This window comes from Lates calcarifer, linkage group LG23, assembly GCF_001640805.2.
Source record: "Lates calcarifer isolate ASB-BC8 linkage group LG23, TLL_Latcal_v3, whole genome shotgun sequence".
NCBI lineage: Eukaryota > Metazoa > Chordata > Actinopteri > Centropomidae > Lates > Lates calcarifer.
This window is the reverse complement of record NC_066855.1, coordinates 4002194-4021452: the sequence shown is the minus strand read 5'-3', so window position 1 is coordinate 4021452 and position 19259 is coordinate 4002194. Positions and strand designations below refer to the sequence as shown.

The window sequence follows — 19259 nt, the reverse complement described above, 5'->3', positions numbered from 1 at the left end:
CTAAGAGGAAACGAAAAGTACTCAAACAGAGAGCTTTAAAGATGCATGAAAATTTTCTAATCTCTGGCTGATAAATTGCAACACAAGTAGAACAAAAAATGACTTTACTTAGATGTTAAAGCCCAGCACAGGACTCCCGACAAAATGATTCTGTGTTGACAGTAACCTTCACTTCTTCTGCAGTGAGATTGAATATGTGGGTATTTGAGACACCACTTCCTGCCAGGTGCTGATCACACCGTCACATCACAGTGCCATTGCCATCCAGTCAGGGGACGGTATGAGCCTCTGAGGCCTGACAGCAGGACGATGTCATGTGGTGTACAGCACAGGGATTACAGCCCCTAATCTGCCTGTCATGAAAACCCAACTCGAGAAAAAAAAGAGAGAGATCATGATCATGGAGTAACAAATGGTGGATGTTGGAAACAAGATGAAAAAAAGAGGAGATTGGTTTTGGACCACGCTGCGTTTCTCCTTCAGCCATATGGAGGATTGTAAAAATCTGACGTATGAGGTTGTCAAGTGAGTGTTTATATACTGTATGCACGTGAGTGTGTGTACAGTTCAACATGTTCATATTCATGCTTCATTGTATATGCACATCTTGGAGTGCCTGTGTTCATGTCAGTGTGCACACAAGCACACAGTGTGTATCACCACCGCAGGATAAGCAAAGGATGTGGTTATGGATTGTTCTGGTGAAGGTTTCTATTTGCAGGGGTGTGTTTATCCTCTGTGACCGTAAGGGAACGTGCAGACTTCCACATGTGACCACAGAGAGACCAGAACACTGACACGGGCAGTCAACTTTCCTTCTTGGCCAAAGAGCAGGCCAGTCTCTCTGTGTGTGTATTTATACATAATGTATAGTGTGTGTACGTATGAATGCTCAAAATGTGGAATTTAAGTTTTTCTTCACAGAACAAGACTAAGAGTCTACAGCCATGCTAGCAGCTGTACGAGGCTGTATTTAGGTACAGTTGTGCTTTGGGCTAAATGCTAATGTCACCATGCTACCATGGTCACAATGACTATGCTAACATGTTGATGTTAAGCAGGTAAAATGTTTATCTTGTTCAACATCTCTGTTTAGCATGTTAGGAAGCTCCACTTAGGCTGGTGTGAATGTCATTAGTTTAGCCCTTTGTATTTATTTTCCCTTACATTTGAAGGGGGGCATTATGATTTAAAATTACCCAAAGATTGTTTGATTGTTTTTCACTAAGAAGGATGTTCACTAAAATAGATATGTCCTATCTGTGATGCAGTAAAAATGTTTGTTTCTTAGCAAAATGTACACCATAGTCCAGGGTCTACCCTTCCTCTCAACTCTCTAGTAATATTTCCCTAGGTGCCTTCAAAGTTTGACCTGCTGGTGGTGTCAAAGGAAAGGTCTGGGGCTCACCAAAGTAATCAGGATCCATCATCATAACTCAGTAACTAACCCCCAGGTGGGAAATTCATCTCTTTTAGTCATAGAAACTGAAGCCAGAAAGCTAAAATGGTGATCAAGTATAAAACCATAAATCTTAGTTTACAATTTCACTGTGACATTAAGGAATCAAGCCATTGCGGAAGCAAGAAATACAAACACACCCACATACCCACAATAACCTCAGCAGATCAGTATGTAACGCAGCATGCCATGATGTGTTTGCCAGCTTGTTGAACAGAAACGCGTGCTCAGCTCGTGCTCTTGCTGTGCTACTACTCCTCTCTGTAGCTGAGTAATCGCACTCTTTATTTGTTCAAACACCAACTTTTGATTGAGATCCACAAGTTCACACCTGCTCTGTAGGCAATGCCTTCTGGGAAATGTAGGCAATCACTATCTAAACAGATAAGCCAATTTGTGTGAGAGTGGATATACTAGAAAGAAAACAAAATACAATTTTAGTGCAAAATAGATGCCTGAACTGATTTTATTTGACAAGTGAGAGTATCCAAAGGGGGATTTTTCCCTCAAGGATGTAGTGCAGCTGTGTGTGTGTCTGTGTGTGTGTCGACTCTTGGGTTTGGAAGCACACCCCATCCCGGCCGTGTCGGTGTGTATCAAGAAGTCCTCCAGCTGCCAGTGTTGAATATCTTTCAGCTCGTTAGACTTGGCTTTGGCCTGAAGTCTGAGTATCGGCTCCAGGACGACGTATGATGGAACAGATTATTGTTCAGCTAATGGCTTATGGCAAGAGAGGGGAGCCTGTAATTTTATTCACAGCCATGAATCACAGAGTGATTCACAGCTGAGATCTACAGGAGCTCGTCATTGGTGGTCGCTCATTACATCTCACCAGAGCCGCATGCAGATGTCCTATTATCCAGTAATAGTCCCTTCACTCCTGCTTCCCACTTCCCCTTGGCCCACAGAACATATAAGTTATAACCCGACCAGAGAAATACTAATGTTTTCACAAACTGAGCTGCAGCACAAAGACATTTTTCACATTAAATGTCATTTTAGTGAACGGGGGAAACCCATGCGGAAAAGACAGTGTGTGTTGGGAGACGACACAGAGAGCCTTTATTCACCTCAGCAACTGGCCTTTACGAGAGGTAGATGAGTATTCCTTTTGCCTGGTCCTTGATACCTAATATACCATCAAGAGATAGACTTTACTGAAGTCACTATGTTCATTACTTGTCCTGAACCTAAATCATCTGAGCCAGTGTAGTTCTCTGTGAATATCAGATTTTATGCTTGAAATACCCATCTCTAATTATGTTTGCACAATATGATGTATGGAGTCGTGAAGTGCATGTTTAAGACACTTCTCCTCCTCGTAAAATGAGTGTAAACATTAAAAAGTTAGCTGTGGAAAGCACTTCCAGCCAAATCAAGAAGCTAACATTAGCTTAATTATTAATTTCAGAGCTACAGGTGTCAGTCATTTAGACTTTATGTTGGTCGTCTTCTCTTCCTTTTCTTCGTAAATCTGATTAAATCAAATCAGAGAAAGGCTAATTAATTTATTTATTAATAGATAAATAAATATGCTTATTTATGTTGAGAATTCTAATGTCCTCAGCACTTTATACAGTTTAGAAAGTGCTGTTGTTACCATGTGGCGCCAGTGACACAGTAAGCAGCAGAAAGGTGCTGAGGTTTTGAGTTGTGGCTCAACCTGACGAGTTCAGCAGCTTTAAAATGCATTTGTGATGGAGGGGAAAAGAAATGGCACCTCATATTAAAAGGCACCATTGCACACTGCCTCTCTGGCCAGTGGGTAGCTCACTGATTTTAATAGAAATGGAAAGATGTCTTGTTTATTCCCATACAACTGCCAGTGAAAGGGTTCAGCAGGAAAACCCCTTTCACTCTCCAAATACCTTCCTTTAACCATAAACCCATTAACCAGCAAACAACTGGATGCGCAGAGGCTGTGCCTCTCCCTCTGTGTAGCTCAGTTGTTCGATCTGTCAGGCTGTCTGTTAATAGGCGGCCTGCTGCTCTCAGACCACTTATCCTTGTATGAGAAGTCTTTCAGAAAGGATAGGTTCACGCTCAGGAGCGAGTAATAGCATCCCTTTGTGTTCTGTCTGCCTCTGTTCATGGAGGGCATATGTCTGTCTGCCTGAGTCTAAGGAGAACGCCCTACCTTTGAGGATACTGGCTCCATCTTGTGGCGTTGAAGCATTGCTGCACTGCTGCCCTTCTAAAACACTGCTGGATTGTCTGCTCTGCAGCGGCTCCAGTGGCGCAATCGGTCAGCGCGCGGTACTTATAAGACAGTATCCAGCAGAGTGATGCCGAGGTTGTGAGTTCGAGCCTCACCTGGAGCAGTGAAGTTTTAACCTGGGCTGTGAATCACAGAAAAGATGCAGTAGAAACTGTTTGTCTGTGAGATTATTCAGCACAGCCTGTTACTGTTCAGGGAGCAAACAGACACTAATGCGGCTCTGGTGGTTTTTACACACATCAGTGTCATTTTTATATTGATTTACAGGAGGGTTTGATTTTTCCATTCAGCTATATTTACTCGCTGTGCATTTATAGACTTTTCAAATAAAAGCGTCTTTGTGTAGGTGAAGCATCTGGATGTGTTTACTAAACAAATAACAAGCTATTGTCCAAAAATTTAATCTATTAAATTAAATCTAATTTATTTGAATTCTAATTTATAAAATTTATTCAACTGTGTGTCTGCACCCTCTTTATCTGTCAACCTCAGCACCACGGGGAGACATGGATTATTCTTGATCATTATTTATGCACACTCAGTCCAGTGTGTGTAATTAGCCCACAAAGCTGGTCACTTTTTGGCTTTTGTCAGTTGGAATTTTTATTTTTGGCCTTTTTTTGTCCTACAAACAAATTTCTTTGTTTGTGTGCGTTGTCCAGCTGGCAGGCGTAGGGAGAGGCAGTGAGCATGGATGAGCCGGGCAGCAGGAACAGCAGCCTGCAGAGGAAGAAGCCACCATGGCTCAAACTGGACATCCCCACCATCCAGCTGACGCCGGATGACTCACCCACACACACCCAGGTAAAAAAAAAAAAAAAAACAGCAGTCAAATACAGGTCAGAGTATTTTGACTATTTTTATTTCACATTTTGGCAGCGAGTGTGTGCGTCATTATCTGTTGTGTGTGTTGCAGCCAGTAAAGCGCCTGCGCAGCGTCAGTATGCCAGGGGAAAACCCTCAGACCTGCATGGCTGCCTTGGAAACTTCAAACAACTACCTCAGACCTCCTCCTCTGGAGAGACAGCCCTCCATCACGCAGTCTATCAAGAGGTTGTTCACACACAGACACACAAATATGATGAGAGGTTCTCGTCTTTCCTCTCTGCTGATTTTCTCCAGCTGCTAAATTCCTATTACTTCTGCATGTTTTATATTCACAACAATTCTCTGCTTTAAATCCTTAACAAAAACTAATTTAAGCTGTGGTTTCTTTTCTGATTTAACACATATTAATCTCTTTTATTCTCTCTTGTCCTCTCTCCTCTTTCTTTGATTTTTCCTTATTTCTATCTGCTTTTCCCCACCTGCACTCTCCTCTCCGTGCTGCGATGTGTGTTAAGTGAGAAAAGGGTGCGCTTTGAGCGTGTCAACACAGTTCCCCCAAAGGGCCAGAGGAGCCCCAGGAGAGTGTCAAACGTTCGAAGGCGGTCCTGCATCCCCAAAATACTGACCCGACGGCGTTCATCTATTCCCAAACAGATCATCAGGTACAGGAGAGGTGGAGGACAGGTGCACTGAAGTTTCTATTTGAAACAGTGTGTCACTGTTGAACATAACGCACAAGAAGAAACTACTCCAATGTAAACATCACACTGCTTAAATGAAGAGGTCGAATGAGTCAGTATTTTATAGAATATTGTCAGACATTATTATTTTTCCAACCTTAAAGCTACTTCAGAGGATGTAATGTAAACATCTAGAGGCTCGCATGGTTTTTTGTTGACTGATGGTATTTTACTGACAGAAAAGCTGGAAACATGGTCCAATGTAAAGTTCTGTATTGGCCTGAAGATAGGACGACCCCGATTATAAGACTACCCCGCCTTTTCCAATAAGTGTTTAAGAAACTGCAAAGATCAAACAGACACAGTTAGACTCTTGCTGGTGAACATAGTGATGCATTTAGCAGCTAAATAGCCAGATATTCTGGTGGAGAGCAAAAACAGAGCTGAAAGCACTTGAATACAGAACCAAATGAATGCTAGTGTTGCTCCATGACGGCTAGGTGCGCAGCTGTTTGTTAAGTTAGTCACATTAGCTTAAAAGGTGAGATGTTGATGTTGTGGTGGCTGAACAAATCTGTTAGTGCAGGTCTAAAACAAACAATGTGCTGTCAGCACAAATAAAATAGCGCTTCATTGCAAAAAATAAGGATGGACCTGTTTCTTCGTGCAACAAGCAGCAATAAATTTAAAAATTAGCTATCAACTGACACCCAGGGCAGGTTGAAAAAAAGTTGTGTTTCTTAATATATATTATCTGAGGTGCACCACACATCAAGGACTGATGATAAATAACAGATTTGAACATGATTTTTTTCCTCCCCCGTTGTTCTTTCAGCGTCTTTGTGCTGCAGCTGTGAATGCTTTGAAAAGTGTCTGTGACACATGGAGAATGCGCATAAGCGGTGTATCAGTGTCGGTCCAGGTGACACACAGCACCACATGCTTTGAGGCAGACAAAATAATGCAATTACTCACACAGACTATCTGTGTGCCTCACCGAGCATGTGGGCCACATCAAAGCGGCCCCTCCTACAGCGTTAAATTGAATGTAAATGTTTGAACACGGAGCCAAAACTAAAACCAAGAGACACTCTTCTCAAAGGAGGGTCTTAACGTCTTAACTTTATCATGCCGGGGTTTATTAGCTTTGTACGTGTGTGTATGTGAGAGAGAAAGAGAATTAATGCGTTTGATGTCTGTTGGAGAATTAATGAGACTGGGGGGAGAAGTTTATGTGTGTGTACATGAGTTGTTGGAGGTTATTTGAGGTACCTCCTCCTTGAAGGAGTTTCTAAACACAGCATAAATCTTTTACTGTTCACACAAAGTGTTTGTGTGTGTGATTTGCTACAAACTGCTGGCTTGTAGGGTAACTGATGTTTGTTGATCTGGAGGATCTGGAGGATTTTTATGAGTCATTTTTCATGTTAAGGAGCCATTAATTTTGACAGATCTGGCCACAGAGCTACATGGATAATAATTTATCTCAGTCACACTGATGCTTGTAATGATAGGTGGAGTTCACACGCTCAACTGGAAATTCTTTTAACTGCTGACACGAACTTCTTCGCTGCAAACCAAGGTGCGGTTCACATTTTGGGCTATGATTTTAAACGTTTGTGGTACTCCTACTTTGTTGTGTGTGTGTGTGTGTGTGTGTGTGTGTGTGTGTTTGTGTGTGTCATGTTCAGGCATGTCCCAGTGCCCTCCCTCCATCTCTCCTCCTTCCTAATGTGTATGATGTTCTATCTTTCTTCTCTCCCTCCTTCTAATCTCCCATTTCCTGTGGAGTGCTGGTATGTTAGAGGGAGAACTGGTGTTTACACACACTCCTGCAAAACAAGGCAGAGAGAGAGGGAGAGGGAGAGAGAGAGAGAGAGAAGGACCTCATTGATAGTGATCGTTGGGGCTCTGGATGGGGGGGCGGTATTCAGTTTGACAAGGACCAGAGCTGCTGTCTTCTTTGCCCAGTAGGTCACATCCTTTCACGCAAACTCTGGAGGATGGATACTGGGAGGCCTGCCAGCCACCGACACATTCACACACTCTCTCACACAGATACAGTCATATGGAAACTTCTGTTGTGTGCGCTGGTGACACGAGGTCAGAAAATTTAAGGTCCTCCCACTCATCGTGCGCTGAATGAGCCAGTCCAGCTGGTGGAAGTCCTACGCGGATCTTTTTGCATCAGGACGTTCACCGTCTGACCAAGGAGATCAGCTAACCTTTGATTAGGACAGGGATGTTATCACAGAGTCTGGACATGTGGTGATCATCCTTTGCGTAACAGCGAGCGTTACAAGGTAACACTGGCCTGGATTTCAGGAAATCCCCTTATGGAACATTGTATGTGTGATCTGCCGGGGATCAGTTTGCGTTCAGAGGATCAGGGTTTAATAGCGGTCAGGGGGTAAGCGGGGACAGTATGTTGGTGATGCTGGTGATGGAGGCGACGCAGCTCCACAGTCCCAGCCCCCCTCAGGTATGACCCAGACCCAGAACCCCTCCTGGAGCTCTCTGGACAGGTGAGTGTGCTGTGGTTTTACTCAACCACAACAGAAGATACTGATCAAAAATGTTGCTCTGAGTCAACAGTGAGACCCGTTGGCCTTAAAAGCTTTAAAGGTGCTAGTTGGTTGATTTTGTTGCCCTCCAAACAAAGCAAGGCCAACTGTTTCCCTCTGTTTCCAGCCAGCCAGCTGATGGCAGACAGATACGAGAGTGGTATCAGTTTCTCACTTGACTCTCTGCAAGAAAGTGTATTTTCCAAAAATGCCTATTCTTTTGAGCAACACTACAGTTAAAAATACTCTAAAAGTAGAAGCCCAGCATTTAAAATGTTGCATAAATGTACATATTATTAATTTTTGGACTGAATTATTAAATATAAATATTTCATGACCGTTTTAATTTTTAGTTTTGATCATTATTTTGCTAGAATAAGACAAACATTCAACCCTTGAAACTTACTTTAGTGCAGGAAGACCATCGTTACTCATTCAGTGAGGGGGAAATTGACTTCTCTGACCTTGATTGAAGAATTCCCCCACCAAACAGCAGTGAACTCTGGAGAGAATAACAGAGGAGTTCAAAGTGTTGTTTTTGTTCAGCTGAGTTACCACTGCTTCAGCTACGGATATGTGGCAGCTTATAATTAATTTGCTGTGAATTAGTGTGCAAATTTTGGTGAGCTTTTGTTGAGCCCAACCATACTGGTCTGAACATGCAGTTGTGACAATAAAACCCTCTCATTTGTTGTTTTATCCATTCACTATTCATGCTCACAGTTATCTCCTCTATTCTGTTCTCTGTTTGTTCAGTGGTAGCATTTGTTTAGATTCTACTGAGATTCGCCCGGTGGCCTTTTCCCGCAGATAAAATGAACGCTGTCGAAACCTATAATTATGGCATAGTAGATGGCTGCCGCATGCGTACCAGCCTTACCTGGAGGATATGGAAGCTAATTCATGTGGCTTAATGTTGTTTTAATCATTGATGTGTGGTGGATTTGTGCTGTCGTCAACCAGTCGAGAATATTTTATTTAGGGTTTTGTGTAGGTGATTGTTACTCGCATGCTTGTTGGTGCATGTGCGCACAGACAAACAGCCCCTTCTCTAAACAAACACAAACAAACCGATGTCATCTGGCCTGAAACAGGACTGTAGTCACAATGTGGCTGCATCATGTTTTACCATCAGGGTTGTGTGTTCTGTTAGGATTGGATTGTATTTTTTCATCATTTTCATTTATTTAATATCATGTTATGACATCCCCTCCTCCTGCTCACTGTCCACCTCCTCCTATCTGTTTACATCTCCTCCTCTGCCCACCTCCCCCTCACCCTCCGTCTCTCTGCTTTCCCAAACCTGTGTCTTCTTTCTTCTTCTCTGGAAGGACAACAATCAGGGCCACGCCACCCCCTCCCTGCCCTTGCGCAGCCTTAAAAGGCTTCCCCAGCTGGCGTCTTTCTTGATGATGAGGACTGAGTGTTTATTACTTAGCGTTCTGCTCTCCAAACAGTTTCCCCAGCTTGCCCCCCCCCCTTCCTCCTGATCAGTTGACACACAGCCTGGCACGCAGACACTGTTCATGGAAAAAAAAAAGAGAGAGCGAGAGACCAGGATGTGTACAGTGCATGCACATTTATAGAGTTCAAATTTGAAACACACAAAACACACACACACAGGCAGCCATGTCAGGTCATCTCCTTGTGAGACTGTCAAGCAACATCTGCTTTTTCACTGCTGACCGAAGCAAGAAGAGCAAGTCGTGTTAGGAAACAAGACAGTAAATTTCATCCAGGCTCTCTATGCTGGGCTCAGTGTCCACACAAGCAAACATGAACACACACAAAGAAAGATAAACAGAGAAAAAATACAGGAAGGGAGCTGAATTCATACAGATGTCTTTGTCTGAAATGTTGGCATGTTGCACAAGAGGCCTTTCTTTAATCAGCTGACCTGCATCTGTGTAAATCCTGACCCATATCTAAATCCTGAGTCTTCATTATCAAATCACTTATCTTCATCTGGAAAGTTTAAGCTGATCTGTGCTATTGAAATAAATCTGATTTGTCACATTTTCTTTGTGTGGTTGCCAAAGGTATTTCATCAGTTTCCATTCACCCAGTGTGGCCCACACAATCTGTTTTTTAAACACAAGAAGAATCAGTTCAAACTTTACTCTATTATAATCTGCATTTTGGCTTTCTGTGTAGTGTTTACGGTGCCACGGAAAAAGTGTAAGGTTCCATATTTAAAGACTGTGAAACCAGATGCTCTCTAGGCAAGAAAGCAATCGACAAATGCCCCAATTTACCTGTCAGCTAATCCCCAACAATCAGATGCAGTCAGTCAGCTAATCTGCCTATTGTTCTGCTAATTAGGATGGATGTACGTCAAAGAATATTCAGCAAGTGATCGGATTGTGTGAAGGCTAAAGCAGATTATGGACAAAAATAAAAATAAAATGAAAGAGACAATGAGTAAAGAAAAAAAAGCTTACTTTTTACTCTTTAATTTAGTGCTAATTAGCAAAGTTAGCACGCTAGCATGCTAAACTAAGATGGTTAACATGGTAAACATTAGCTTCAGTGTGTTCGCTCCTATTATTTTTTTCCCATCCAAGATGTGTGACATTAGCATTTAGCTAAAGTACCACTGCTGCCTATTGGTGCGTTCAGGAAATAAATGTCAGCAACGTAGATAAACACAGTGCAGTCTCACAGAGCCAGTAGCATGACAGTTGATAGTCTTGAGCACAAAATTTTAAATTACAGATTTACATATACGTGTTGATTTCTGCCACACGTGTATCTAATTTCTCATGTCCTAAATCATATCAGAATATTCAGAATTTATACATTTACTAACCATCCTCCATCCTCTCTCCAGGGGTACGGCTGATTGGTTCGGGGTGAGCAAAGACAGCGACAGCACCCAGCGATGGAGGAGGAAGAGCCTGCAGCACTGCAGCCATCTGTACGGGGGTCTGAAGGCTCAGGTGATGAGGGAAATGGAGCTCCACAGCCAGGACAACCTCTCCCTGGCCAGCACTGAGACCCCTCCTCCCCTCTACCTTCCACCCCACCACCCCAGTAACCACCACTATGGCATGCAGAGGGTAGGCCAGCGCCTGGGGCTTGTTGCAGGGATAGAGGAATAAATGGGACAATTATTCAGTCTTTCCTCTTTAACTTCTTTCACTTCACATCTATCACTCTATTTCTTCCTTATGCATTAGATTTATGGCGCTTGCTTTACCTCTGTGCTTCGTCATCTTGCCTAGGGTTCGATTGATGGGTTTTTGAACATTATTCCCCAAAATAACCATCCACTGAAACTCATAAAACTACTAGACAGACATGAACTACTGTGGAACAATTTCTGTATTATATTAAAAACTATCTATCATAACAGTCATGTCCAATGTTGGAAACTCTCTCCAATCTAAATAGGTGATTAATCAACAAAAAAGTACAGTATTTATAGTAACTACTTCCTCAATTTTTTTGCTAGGTAGCTAGCATGTTAGCTTGCTTCTTTAGCGTAACGGTATTTTCTTTTTGTGGTCTTAAAACACACTGAGATAAAATGTTAATGTAACTGGCAGCTCAAAAAGTTTACTTTGTGGACATTTGAAATTCTGATATGTTCAAACAAATCAAACAAAGCATCTAAAATCCAAGGTTTTTACTATAAATTCTGTTTTAGCTAATAGCATGCTAACACAGGCTCCAATATTAGCCTGTTTTAAGGCCTTGGGTGATGCAGATTTTTCATTTAATCAATGATGTTTATCACTAGGTCTTGAAAATTACCATATAACATTTGTAAAATATCGATTTCCTGTCTCTGAAACCCACTGATTATTTTCCAGCTAATACATCAATCTAACCCTAGTTTAGATGTGTGTTGTGTGCATTCCTGCTGTTCACTATTCTTTCGCTGTGTGTTTATCATTGTGCGTGGCTTGACTTAGTGTGAAAAGTACTCTGTGTGTGTGCAGATCGTAGACCCTCTGGCCCGGGGTCGTGCCTTCCGCATGGTGGAAGAGGTAGACGGCTTCAGTGTCCCGCAAACTCCCATCACTCCCGGCAGCGCCTCCCTCTGCTCCTTTTCAAGCTCCCGCTCCGCCCTCAACCGGCTGCCGCGACGACGCAAGCGGGAGTCTGTTGCTGTCATGAGTCTCAAGGCTGCAGCAGCACTTATGAAGGTGTTATTTTTTTATTCATACAGCAGAATTTATTTTTAAAAAAAGAAGAAAAATTCGATCACCAAATATTCTGTGCTTTGCAAAATCTGTGCTTCAAACTCTTCTAAGCTATTTCCAGCGTGAGGTTTCCTGAAAATGTCTTTTCCTGTGACTGCACAATAGAACCAGCTATAGCTGCTCCTCACTAACACTATGGACACATATGGATTTATTTCTGAGTTTATCTGTGCCTTTGCATTTCTCTCTTCATGTATATGTAGGCATGTTATGTAAAACATGAGATCAGCTGTCTTGTTGTGGATTAAACTCTTACATATATGTTACAGTAGCGTGCAGATGACTCTCTATGCTGCACACACATATAAAGGGATGAATGGATGTTCAGTGAGAGTGTGTGTTTGGGGGGTGGTTTCGCTAGCAGATGGTCCATGTTAATACACAGCGAATGCTCAGATATCTGCTGGATTGCGGTCAGAATATTCCAGCAGGGCAGAGCTAATCCAGGGACAGACAGAGGTCACTGCTGCTATCGAATCATTAGACACATGCATGCATGGGGATTCCTCTAGATAAACTGTCAGGCTCAGGGTTTACTCTGTTTTTGCCTGCCTTTACAATAACACTGGTGTGAACAGAGGTTGATATCAACTCTGAACATGTTCTCATTTGCTAATGGTAGTAAAAGCCCTGTGTAAATTACTGTCACAGTGATACTGATGTGTGAAAATGCCACATATTTCACCTTTTTCTATATATATTTTTGCTAATGTTCCATTATTGGCATAGTTTAATACATAACACAACACTGTACCTCAGTTTGATATCAGTAGATAATGGCGTTTGTGTGCATTTTCCTGTTTGTTAGGGCCGGACGTTAGGCGAAAGCACCGTTGGACAACATCGCAGACGGAGTTTCATGCCTCCTAGTTTCTTTGAAGATGACACTGTGGATTTTCCTGATGATCTGGACACTTCCTTCTTCACCAGAGTGAGCAGTGGACATGATCATGACAACAAATTTCTCAAAACAGTCAGATCCAGTGAATGGATGTGTTGATTTAAAGCACTTTCTTGTGGTTATTCAGCTTTGAATTCCTACCAACTTAGTTGTCGTCTCTGTAGGACGGCCTGCAGGATGAGTTGTCCAGCTATGCGGATGAGGTTTTCGAGACCCCATCGGAGGCTGCCCTCAAACAGCTGGATGAGGGCGAGCTCACAGGAAGTGCGCTGGATAGGAATGAACTGGAGAGGAGTCACCTCATGTTGTGGGTTTATATTTTTTTTACAGGATTGTTCACATGCACACACGAATGTCTCACCGCCAGACAAAGCTTTTGCAGCAATGAAGACACTGTTTTATGATGCTACTGTATGTACCGACTGAAAGATTCTGCATCTAACACATTTGTCTCTTTCCTCTGCCTTAATCCAGGCCTTTAGAGCGAGGATGGCGGAAGACGAAGGACGGCTCTCTGGTCCAACCTAAAGTGCGTCTGAAACAGGAGGTGGTGAGCATCAACAGCCATCAGCAGCGGGGACAGAGGATCGTGGTTCCCGTTAAGAAGCTGTTTGCCCGAGAGAAGAGGCCGTACGGGCTCGGGATGGTTGGTCGTCTCACAAACCGGACGTACCGCAAGCGCATTGACAGCTATGTCAAGAGGCAGATTGAGGACATGGACAATCACAGGTGAGGCAGCTGATTCAGTTGGAGGGTAACTGTCCTCTGAGGTGAACCTAAATGTAGTTTTTGTCAGTGTCCCAGCAAATGAAGCCTGAAATTGTTCCCCTCTCCTCCTCAGACCTTTCTTTACCTACTGGATCACATTTGTTCATTTGCTCGTCACCATCCTGGCTGTGACTATCTACGGCATTGCCCCTGTGGGCTTCTCACAACACGAAACTGTTGATTCTGTAAGTGTAGATTACAGTATTTATAATCTTTAGATTTGTGAATTTGTGTTGAATTTTCTCTGAAAATGGTTGACAGAGTTCTACAGGTAACTTTGTTATTTCTTTTTCAGGTGTTGAGGAACAAAGGAGTTTATGAAAATGTTAAGTTTGTGCAACAACAGAACTTCTGGGTGGGTCCAAGCTCAGTAAGTATTTTCTATTGACCATCTTTTCTATTTACTTTCTTCTATCTGTGATTGTGCTTTTTTAAATCAGCCCAAGTGATTAAACATTAGATTAAAATTAGAAGTAAACACTAAAAGTAATAGAAATATTACCAAAAAAAAAAAACAAACATTGGGAATCACTGGTCACCCTCGGCTGTCCCGCAGGAGGCGCTGATCCACCTGGGAGCCAAGTTTTCCCCGTGCATGCGTCAAGACGAAGAGATCCAGAAACTGATCCAGGAGAAGAGAGCAAGGGAGAGAGAGTCCGGCTGCTGCGTGAGGAACGATCGTTCCGGCTGCCTGCAGACGTCACAGGAGGAGTGTTCGGTCAGTGAAAAGAACAAAATGGCTGCCTGTTGCCTGGCTGTTTCAGTCATATTGAATCAGAGAGAATTTCTATCTTAAAGATTATTGGATAGAATTTCAAGAGGTTCAGTTTCCATACACTTGTGTTACAGCACATCAGACAAACTCTTACTTTAAACTTTCAAGAGCTGTATATCATGAAAGATATATTGACTTTGGCTCAACATTTGACAGTACAGCAGTTCTTGTTGCCACATTTGGTCAACAGAGCCACTGCACAGACTAATACGTGTGGATTACAGTTGATAAACATGTCTTAAGATGCTTCTGTTTGTCTTCTGCTGCAGAGTACCCTGGCAGTTTGGGTGAAGTGGCCTCAGCACCCCAGTGCTCCTTATCTGAATGGTGAACTGCGTCAACATGGTTCTGTCTGCCATCAGGACCCCAGGTAACATAAAAATGCTCTGTGTTTGTATGATTATTAATGTTTTGTTTTAATTACATGAAGAACTTGAGGCAAGAAGACAGAAAAGTTCATTCTTGCTTTCTCCTGATTTTGTAGAATTTGCCTGGAGCCGGCTTCAGTTTCACCTCATGAGTGGCCTGATGACATTAGCAAGTGGCCAGTGAGTATAATTACATTTACTCTGTTAGATACTAATAAATGTGTGCTGATATAATTTGACTTATAATTTCACATTAAGTTGGTGAAAACAGCACTGCAGAATTCCCTTTAACTGAACCTAATTTTGGCATTAATGTATTTAAAATTAAGGAACTTTCTTAAAGTGAAAATCAGTCACTGCCATCTTAAATGTAAGCTATTTCCCGTGGTTATGATCTGTAGATTTGTACAAGGTACAACTCTGGGAATCACACCAACCTCCCCCATGTAGACTGCACCATCACAGGCCGGCCCTGCTGCATCGGAACCAAAGGACGGTAAGGATCAATGTTACAACACTGCAGGAGTCAGGAGAAGTGTTTAACTAGACACTGTCAGTTGCATACGAACCAATATTAACTAACTTTATTTTGTTTGTGTGATGTGTGTCATGTCGTAGGTGTGAAATCACTTCCAGAGAATACTGTGATTTTATGCACGGCTACTTCCACGAGGAGGCTACTCTCTGCTCACAGGTAGGACAAACAGAGCACACAATCATTTTTATTATATTTTGAATCTTTTCTTCTTTCTTTTAGCAACTCTCTAAAAGCTACACTTGAATTTAAAATATTGCTCCAGCTCTGGCTGAGGCTTGAACTCAGAACGTCAGCTTTGCTCTGGTGGTCATTGTTCTGTGAGCTGACCAGTTGTACCACTGCAGCCTGTGGTGCTGCAGCAGGACTTTAAACTGAATTCATCACTGTCATTTTCCTCCACAGGGTGGCAGTGGATCTGCAGTGCTGACTGTTTCTCTCCTGACTTTTTCTTTCTCCTCCAGGTGGCTTGTATGGATGATGTGTGCGGTTTGCTGCCGTTTCTCAACCCAGAGATCCCAGACCAGTTCTCCAGACTCTGGCTGTCTCTCTTTCTTCATGCTGGGTAGCTGAACTCCCTTCTTTTTATGTCTCATCTCAGAATAGGCCTCAGTCTCAGCCGCAATCACAAATCTGTTAAAACAGTGAAATGTGAAATACTAGGTGGATTTGGGTCAGTGTTTAATATAACCGCCTGTCTGTGTGTCTGTGCCTGTAGGATCCTGCACTGCCTGGTGTCAGTGTTGTTCCAGATGACGGTGCTGAGGGACATAGAGAAGCTAGCTGGCTGGCTGAGAATCTCCATCATCTACATGCTGAGTGGCATCACTGGCAACTTGGCCTCAGCCATCTTCCTGCCGTACAGAGCAGAGGTACAACGTCAATCCTCAAAACAAAACTACATACAAGATACAGCATCCTCTGGAGCCCCTGTGTTTAACACTTAATAAATAACAAACCTTTCAGCCAGTCATGTTTTCCCTTTCTTAAGCTAGCAAGCCCAACAACTGCTACCAAATTTAGCCAGTTAGCTTCTGTTAGCTAGAGCCACAACGATTCTAGTCCACCCGGAGGCTACTGCTGCAAACTAACTAAATCTCTGTAGTTTTATGTCGTAGCTTAAAAGGGTTGGTCATGTTAGCTAGCTAGCCAGCTAACCAGCCTTTGAGCTTGGTTGATTACTTACCATTAAAGTGAAGAGTCAGTGTTAGCGGTGTTAGCTAGCTCCTGTCAGCTACAGAGGAAGTCTGTCTGTATTCCTGCTCTTCACAAAGTCGTGTTTCCTCCTCAAAGAAACATCTTTAGAATCAAAATCAGTCGAGGCAACCCTGACTTTAATAGCTAGCGTTAGCTGCAGCTGATAACCCAATAACAACCCCATCTAGCTAGCTAATAACAAGAGCTAACTGGGCAGCTGTGTTGCTGATTCTACACAAATTTAACATAGAGCAAAATCTGTAAACGTTGTGTGCATTTTTCACATGTGGGACTCCATTTGTGTTTTCAGCCTTTTTCTGTTTATTTTGGGCTGCAGTGACAAGGATGTTATTTGAACTTGGCTGGACTTAAATCACTCTGAGCTTCTAAGAGTTTATGCTCCTCTCAACCTCTCAGGACTTTGTCAAGGACTCGTTTTCTGATTAACTGAGCTACGTTCATTTGATTGATTTCATCCAGTGGATCAGTGTAACATCTGTGTCTCTGTGTTCACCTGTTTTTCATCTCTCTCAGGTGGGTCCTGCAGGCAGCCAGTTCGGCATCCTGGCCTGTCTGTTCGTGGAGCTGTTTCAGAGCTGGCAGATCCTCGAGCGACCTTGGCGGGCGTTTGCCAAGCTGCTGGCCATCTCCGTCTTCTTCTTCTCCTTCGGTTTGCTTCCATGGATTGACAACTTTGCCCACATCTGTGGCTTCATATCAGGGTTCTTCCTGTCCTTTGCCTTCCTGCCATACATCAGGTGGGTTAATAGTTAAACTACAAAGAGGCAAGTATTTCATGTGAACATATTTAACCTGCTCTTTTAACCGTTTCCTCTCCTTAGTTTCGGGCGTTCTGATATGTACCGTAAGCGGGTCCAGATCTGTGTCTTCCTGCTGGTCTTCCTGGGCCTGCTCTCCGCCCTGGCCGTTCTTTTCTACGTCTACCCTGTGAAGTGTGACTGGTGCGAGTACCTCACCTGCATCCCCATCACCGACAAGTTCTGCGAGAAGTACGACCTGAACGCGCATCTCCTCTGACCGTCAGCCTCTGAAATGTCAGCTGGACTGTCTCTGGAAGTGCACTGAAGTTGGACCGGATGCAACATTTCGGATGTTGACGCAGCTGAAAAATCTATCTGGCTGCAGTGCAATTTGTGACTGAACAGAAACGTTTCTCCTGGAACAGTGAACATTCCAGGATTTTACGTGGACCTACGAATTTCAAGCGTATTTGTTGTGCTATTTGGAAACAACAACAGAACCACAATGAATAACGGCTATGCATGACAGCCTCCAGGTATCTAAAAACATTCTCGTACATGGGAACAAAACTTGACTGAAAAGGACTAACAACTGATTTACACATGACTGATCTCTAGCTGGGCTAATCAATGACCAGTCACACAAGAGAAGAGTTACAAAGGCAACTACTTCCTGCCAAATTATTCACCTCTCTTCTTACCTGACTTAACAGCACCCCACAGTGGCCAAAAGGAGCATTACAACCTGAGGCAGCTGCAGAGGACGAGCTGAGGATTTTCGTTTTGTACTTTTTGTTTTTTTTTACTGATGTCCAAACAGTTTTGTCCATTTAGTGGATGTTCTTAGAGTTAAAACTCACCAAGAAATGAGACTCTAAATGCGTAAATGTGCCTTACACACAGTCTTTTTGTGCCATGTATCAGTTTGTGTCAGCAGTTCTGTAACCTTTGTAGAGACTATTTCACAATCTGACAAAAATCATGTAAAATATGTTTTTACACAGCCTTTAATGCACTTATTTCACAGATTAATTGTTTGTTTTTTTTATATATTCTCTCCGTGTTACATGTTGAAGACACAGTTGTATGTTAATCTGCTGCATTGTGAATAGCTGTTACGGAGGTAAATTTGCGTTTGTGTATGTTTTTTTAAAAATTCAAAGTGGTTGCGTTTTAGCTACCTGACAATAAACACAACAAAACACAGAGTTTGGCTCAGTTTTTATGTCTGTGTACTTCCTGCAGAGCATATGTCCAGAAAGCTAAACTGCACTGCTCTAAGTGAGGCTTGAACTCACAACCCTCAGCATCACTCTGTACTCTTGTACAGGCCACTGATCAAGTGGACCACTGAAGCCTGTAAGCTCTTATAGTCACTTCAGTTAATCAGGTTTTAAAAGAAACAGCATAGAACCATCTTTTACATCATATCTCCACCTTGTGAAGGTATAGAGGAATTATATATATATATATATATATATATATATATATATATATATATATATATAACAAATCTGACTCTTTTTTTAGGAATATTCTAAGCTCATGTCTAAGGTTTGTTAAGTGTACTACAAGAAGCTCCAGTGGCGCAATCGGTCAGCGCGCGGTACTTATAAGACAGTAACCTGCAGAGTGATGCCGAGGTTGTGAGTTCGAGCCTCACCTGGAGCAGCAGAATTTTAACCACAGTGATTGAAACAAATGCAAATTAAAACAAATTAATATCAGTAATGTTTCAGCTCTGGACAGTTCTGTGGAGAATTATCTCAACGTGTTACACTGCCTTTGACTTCTTGAAGGTTTCACATGGAAACCTTCCAGACATTTTGGTTGTGGGAGCGAACAGACTTGAGGCAGAGCTGCTGTAGCAGCTGTTGTGAGGCACCGTAGGTAGTAGCACCAGCTACATGCTAATCGTGTATTACCAACGCTTACCTTGTACACTTCACACATTCTAAACTAATAAGGTCTTTCAGGACTTTTTAAAGTGTACCCAC

The 19259-nt window shown here is 42.7% G+C and overlaps 1 protein-coding gene and 2 non-coding genes across 8 annotated transcripts in view; all 3 read left to right on the top strand.

The window, feature by feature from the left end:
* The window catches only part of rhbdf1b (rhomboid 5 homolog 1b (Drosophila)), a 34140-nt gene extending 15670 nt beyond the window's left edge, over window positions 1-18470 (top strand). For 2 of the 6 annotated variants that reach the window (XM_018687781.2, XM_051066333.1), the window contains 18 exons: window positions 4340-4481; window positions 4594-4730; window positions 10580-10808; window positions 11694-11900; window positions 12766-12888; window positions 13023-13165; window positions 13333-13587; window positions 13700-13811; window positions 13922-13996; window positions 14183-14344; window positions 14671-14771; window positions 14886-14949; window positions 15171-15265; window positions 15388-15463; window positions 15769-15869; window positions 16023-16176; window positions 17036-17259; window positions 17344-18470. In XM_018687781.2, the coding sequence (XP_018543297.1) occupies window positions 4368-4481; window positions 4594-4730; window positions 10580-10808; window positions 11694-11900; window positions 12766-12888; window positions 13023-13165; window positions 13333-13587; window positions 13700-13811; window positions 13922-13996; window positions 14183-14344; window positions 14671-14771; window positions 14886-14949; window positions 15171-15265; window positions 15388-15463; window positions 15769-15869; window positions 16023-16176; window positions 17036-17259; window positions 17344-17539 (2568 nt within the window). In that variant the 5' untranslated portion in view covers window positions 4340-4367 and the 3' untranslated portion in view covers window positions 17540-18470. Of the gene's footprint in view, window positions 1-4339; window positions 4482-4593; window positions 4731-5077; window positions 5168-6960; window positions 7711-10579; window positions 10809-11693; window positions 11901-12765; window positions 12889-13022; window positions 13166-13332; window positions 13588-13699; window positions 13812-13921; window positions 13997-14182; window positions 14345-14670; window positions 14772-14885; window positions 14950-15170; window positions 15266-15387; window positions 15464-15768; window positions 15870-16022; window positions 16177-17035; window positions 17260-17343 lie in introns of those variants that run through there. The other 4 variants (XM_018687780.2, XM_018687782.2, XM_018687783.2 and 1 more) reach the window with 4 other exon arrangements.
* On the top strand, window positions 3687-3780 carry trnai-uau (transfer RNA isoleucine (anticodon UAU)). Its single transcript has 2 exons — window positions 3687-3724; window positions 3745-3780. It is a non-coding gene; the product is annotated as a tRNA-Ile (tRNA).
* Window positions 18471-18839: 369 nt separating the features above from the next.
* trnai-uau (transfer RNA isoleucine (anticodon UAU)) lies at window positions 18840-18933 on the top strand. The gene is made up of 2 exons: window positions 18840-18877; window positions 18898-18933. It is a non-coding gene; the product is annotated as a tRNA-Ile (tRNA).
* Window positions 18934-19259: the final 326 nt, after the last annotated feature.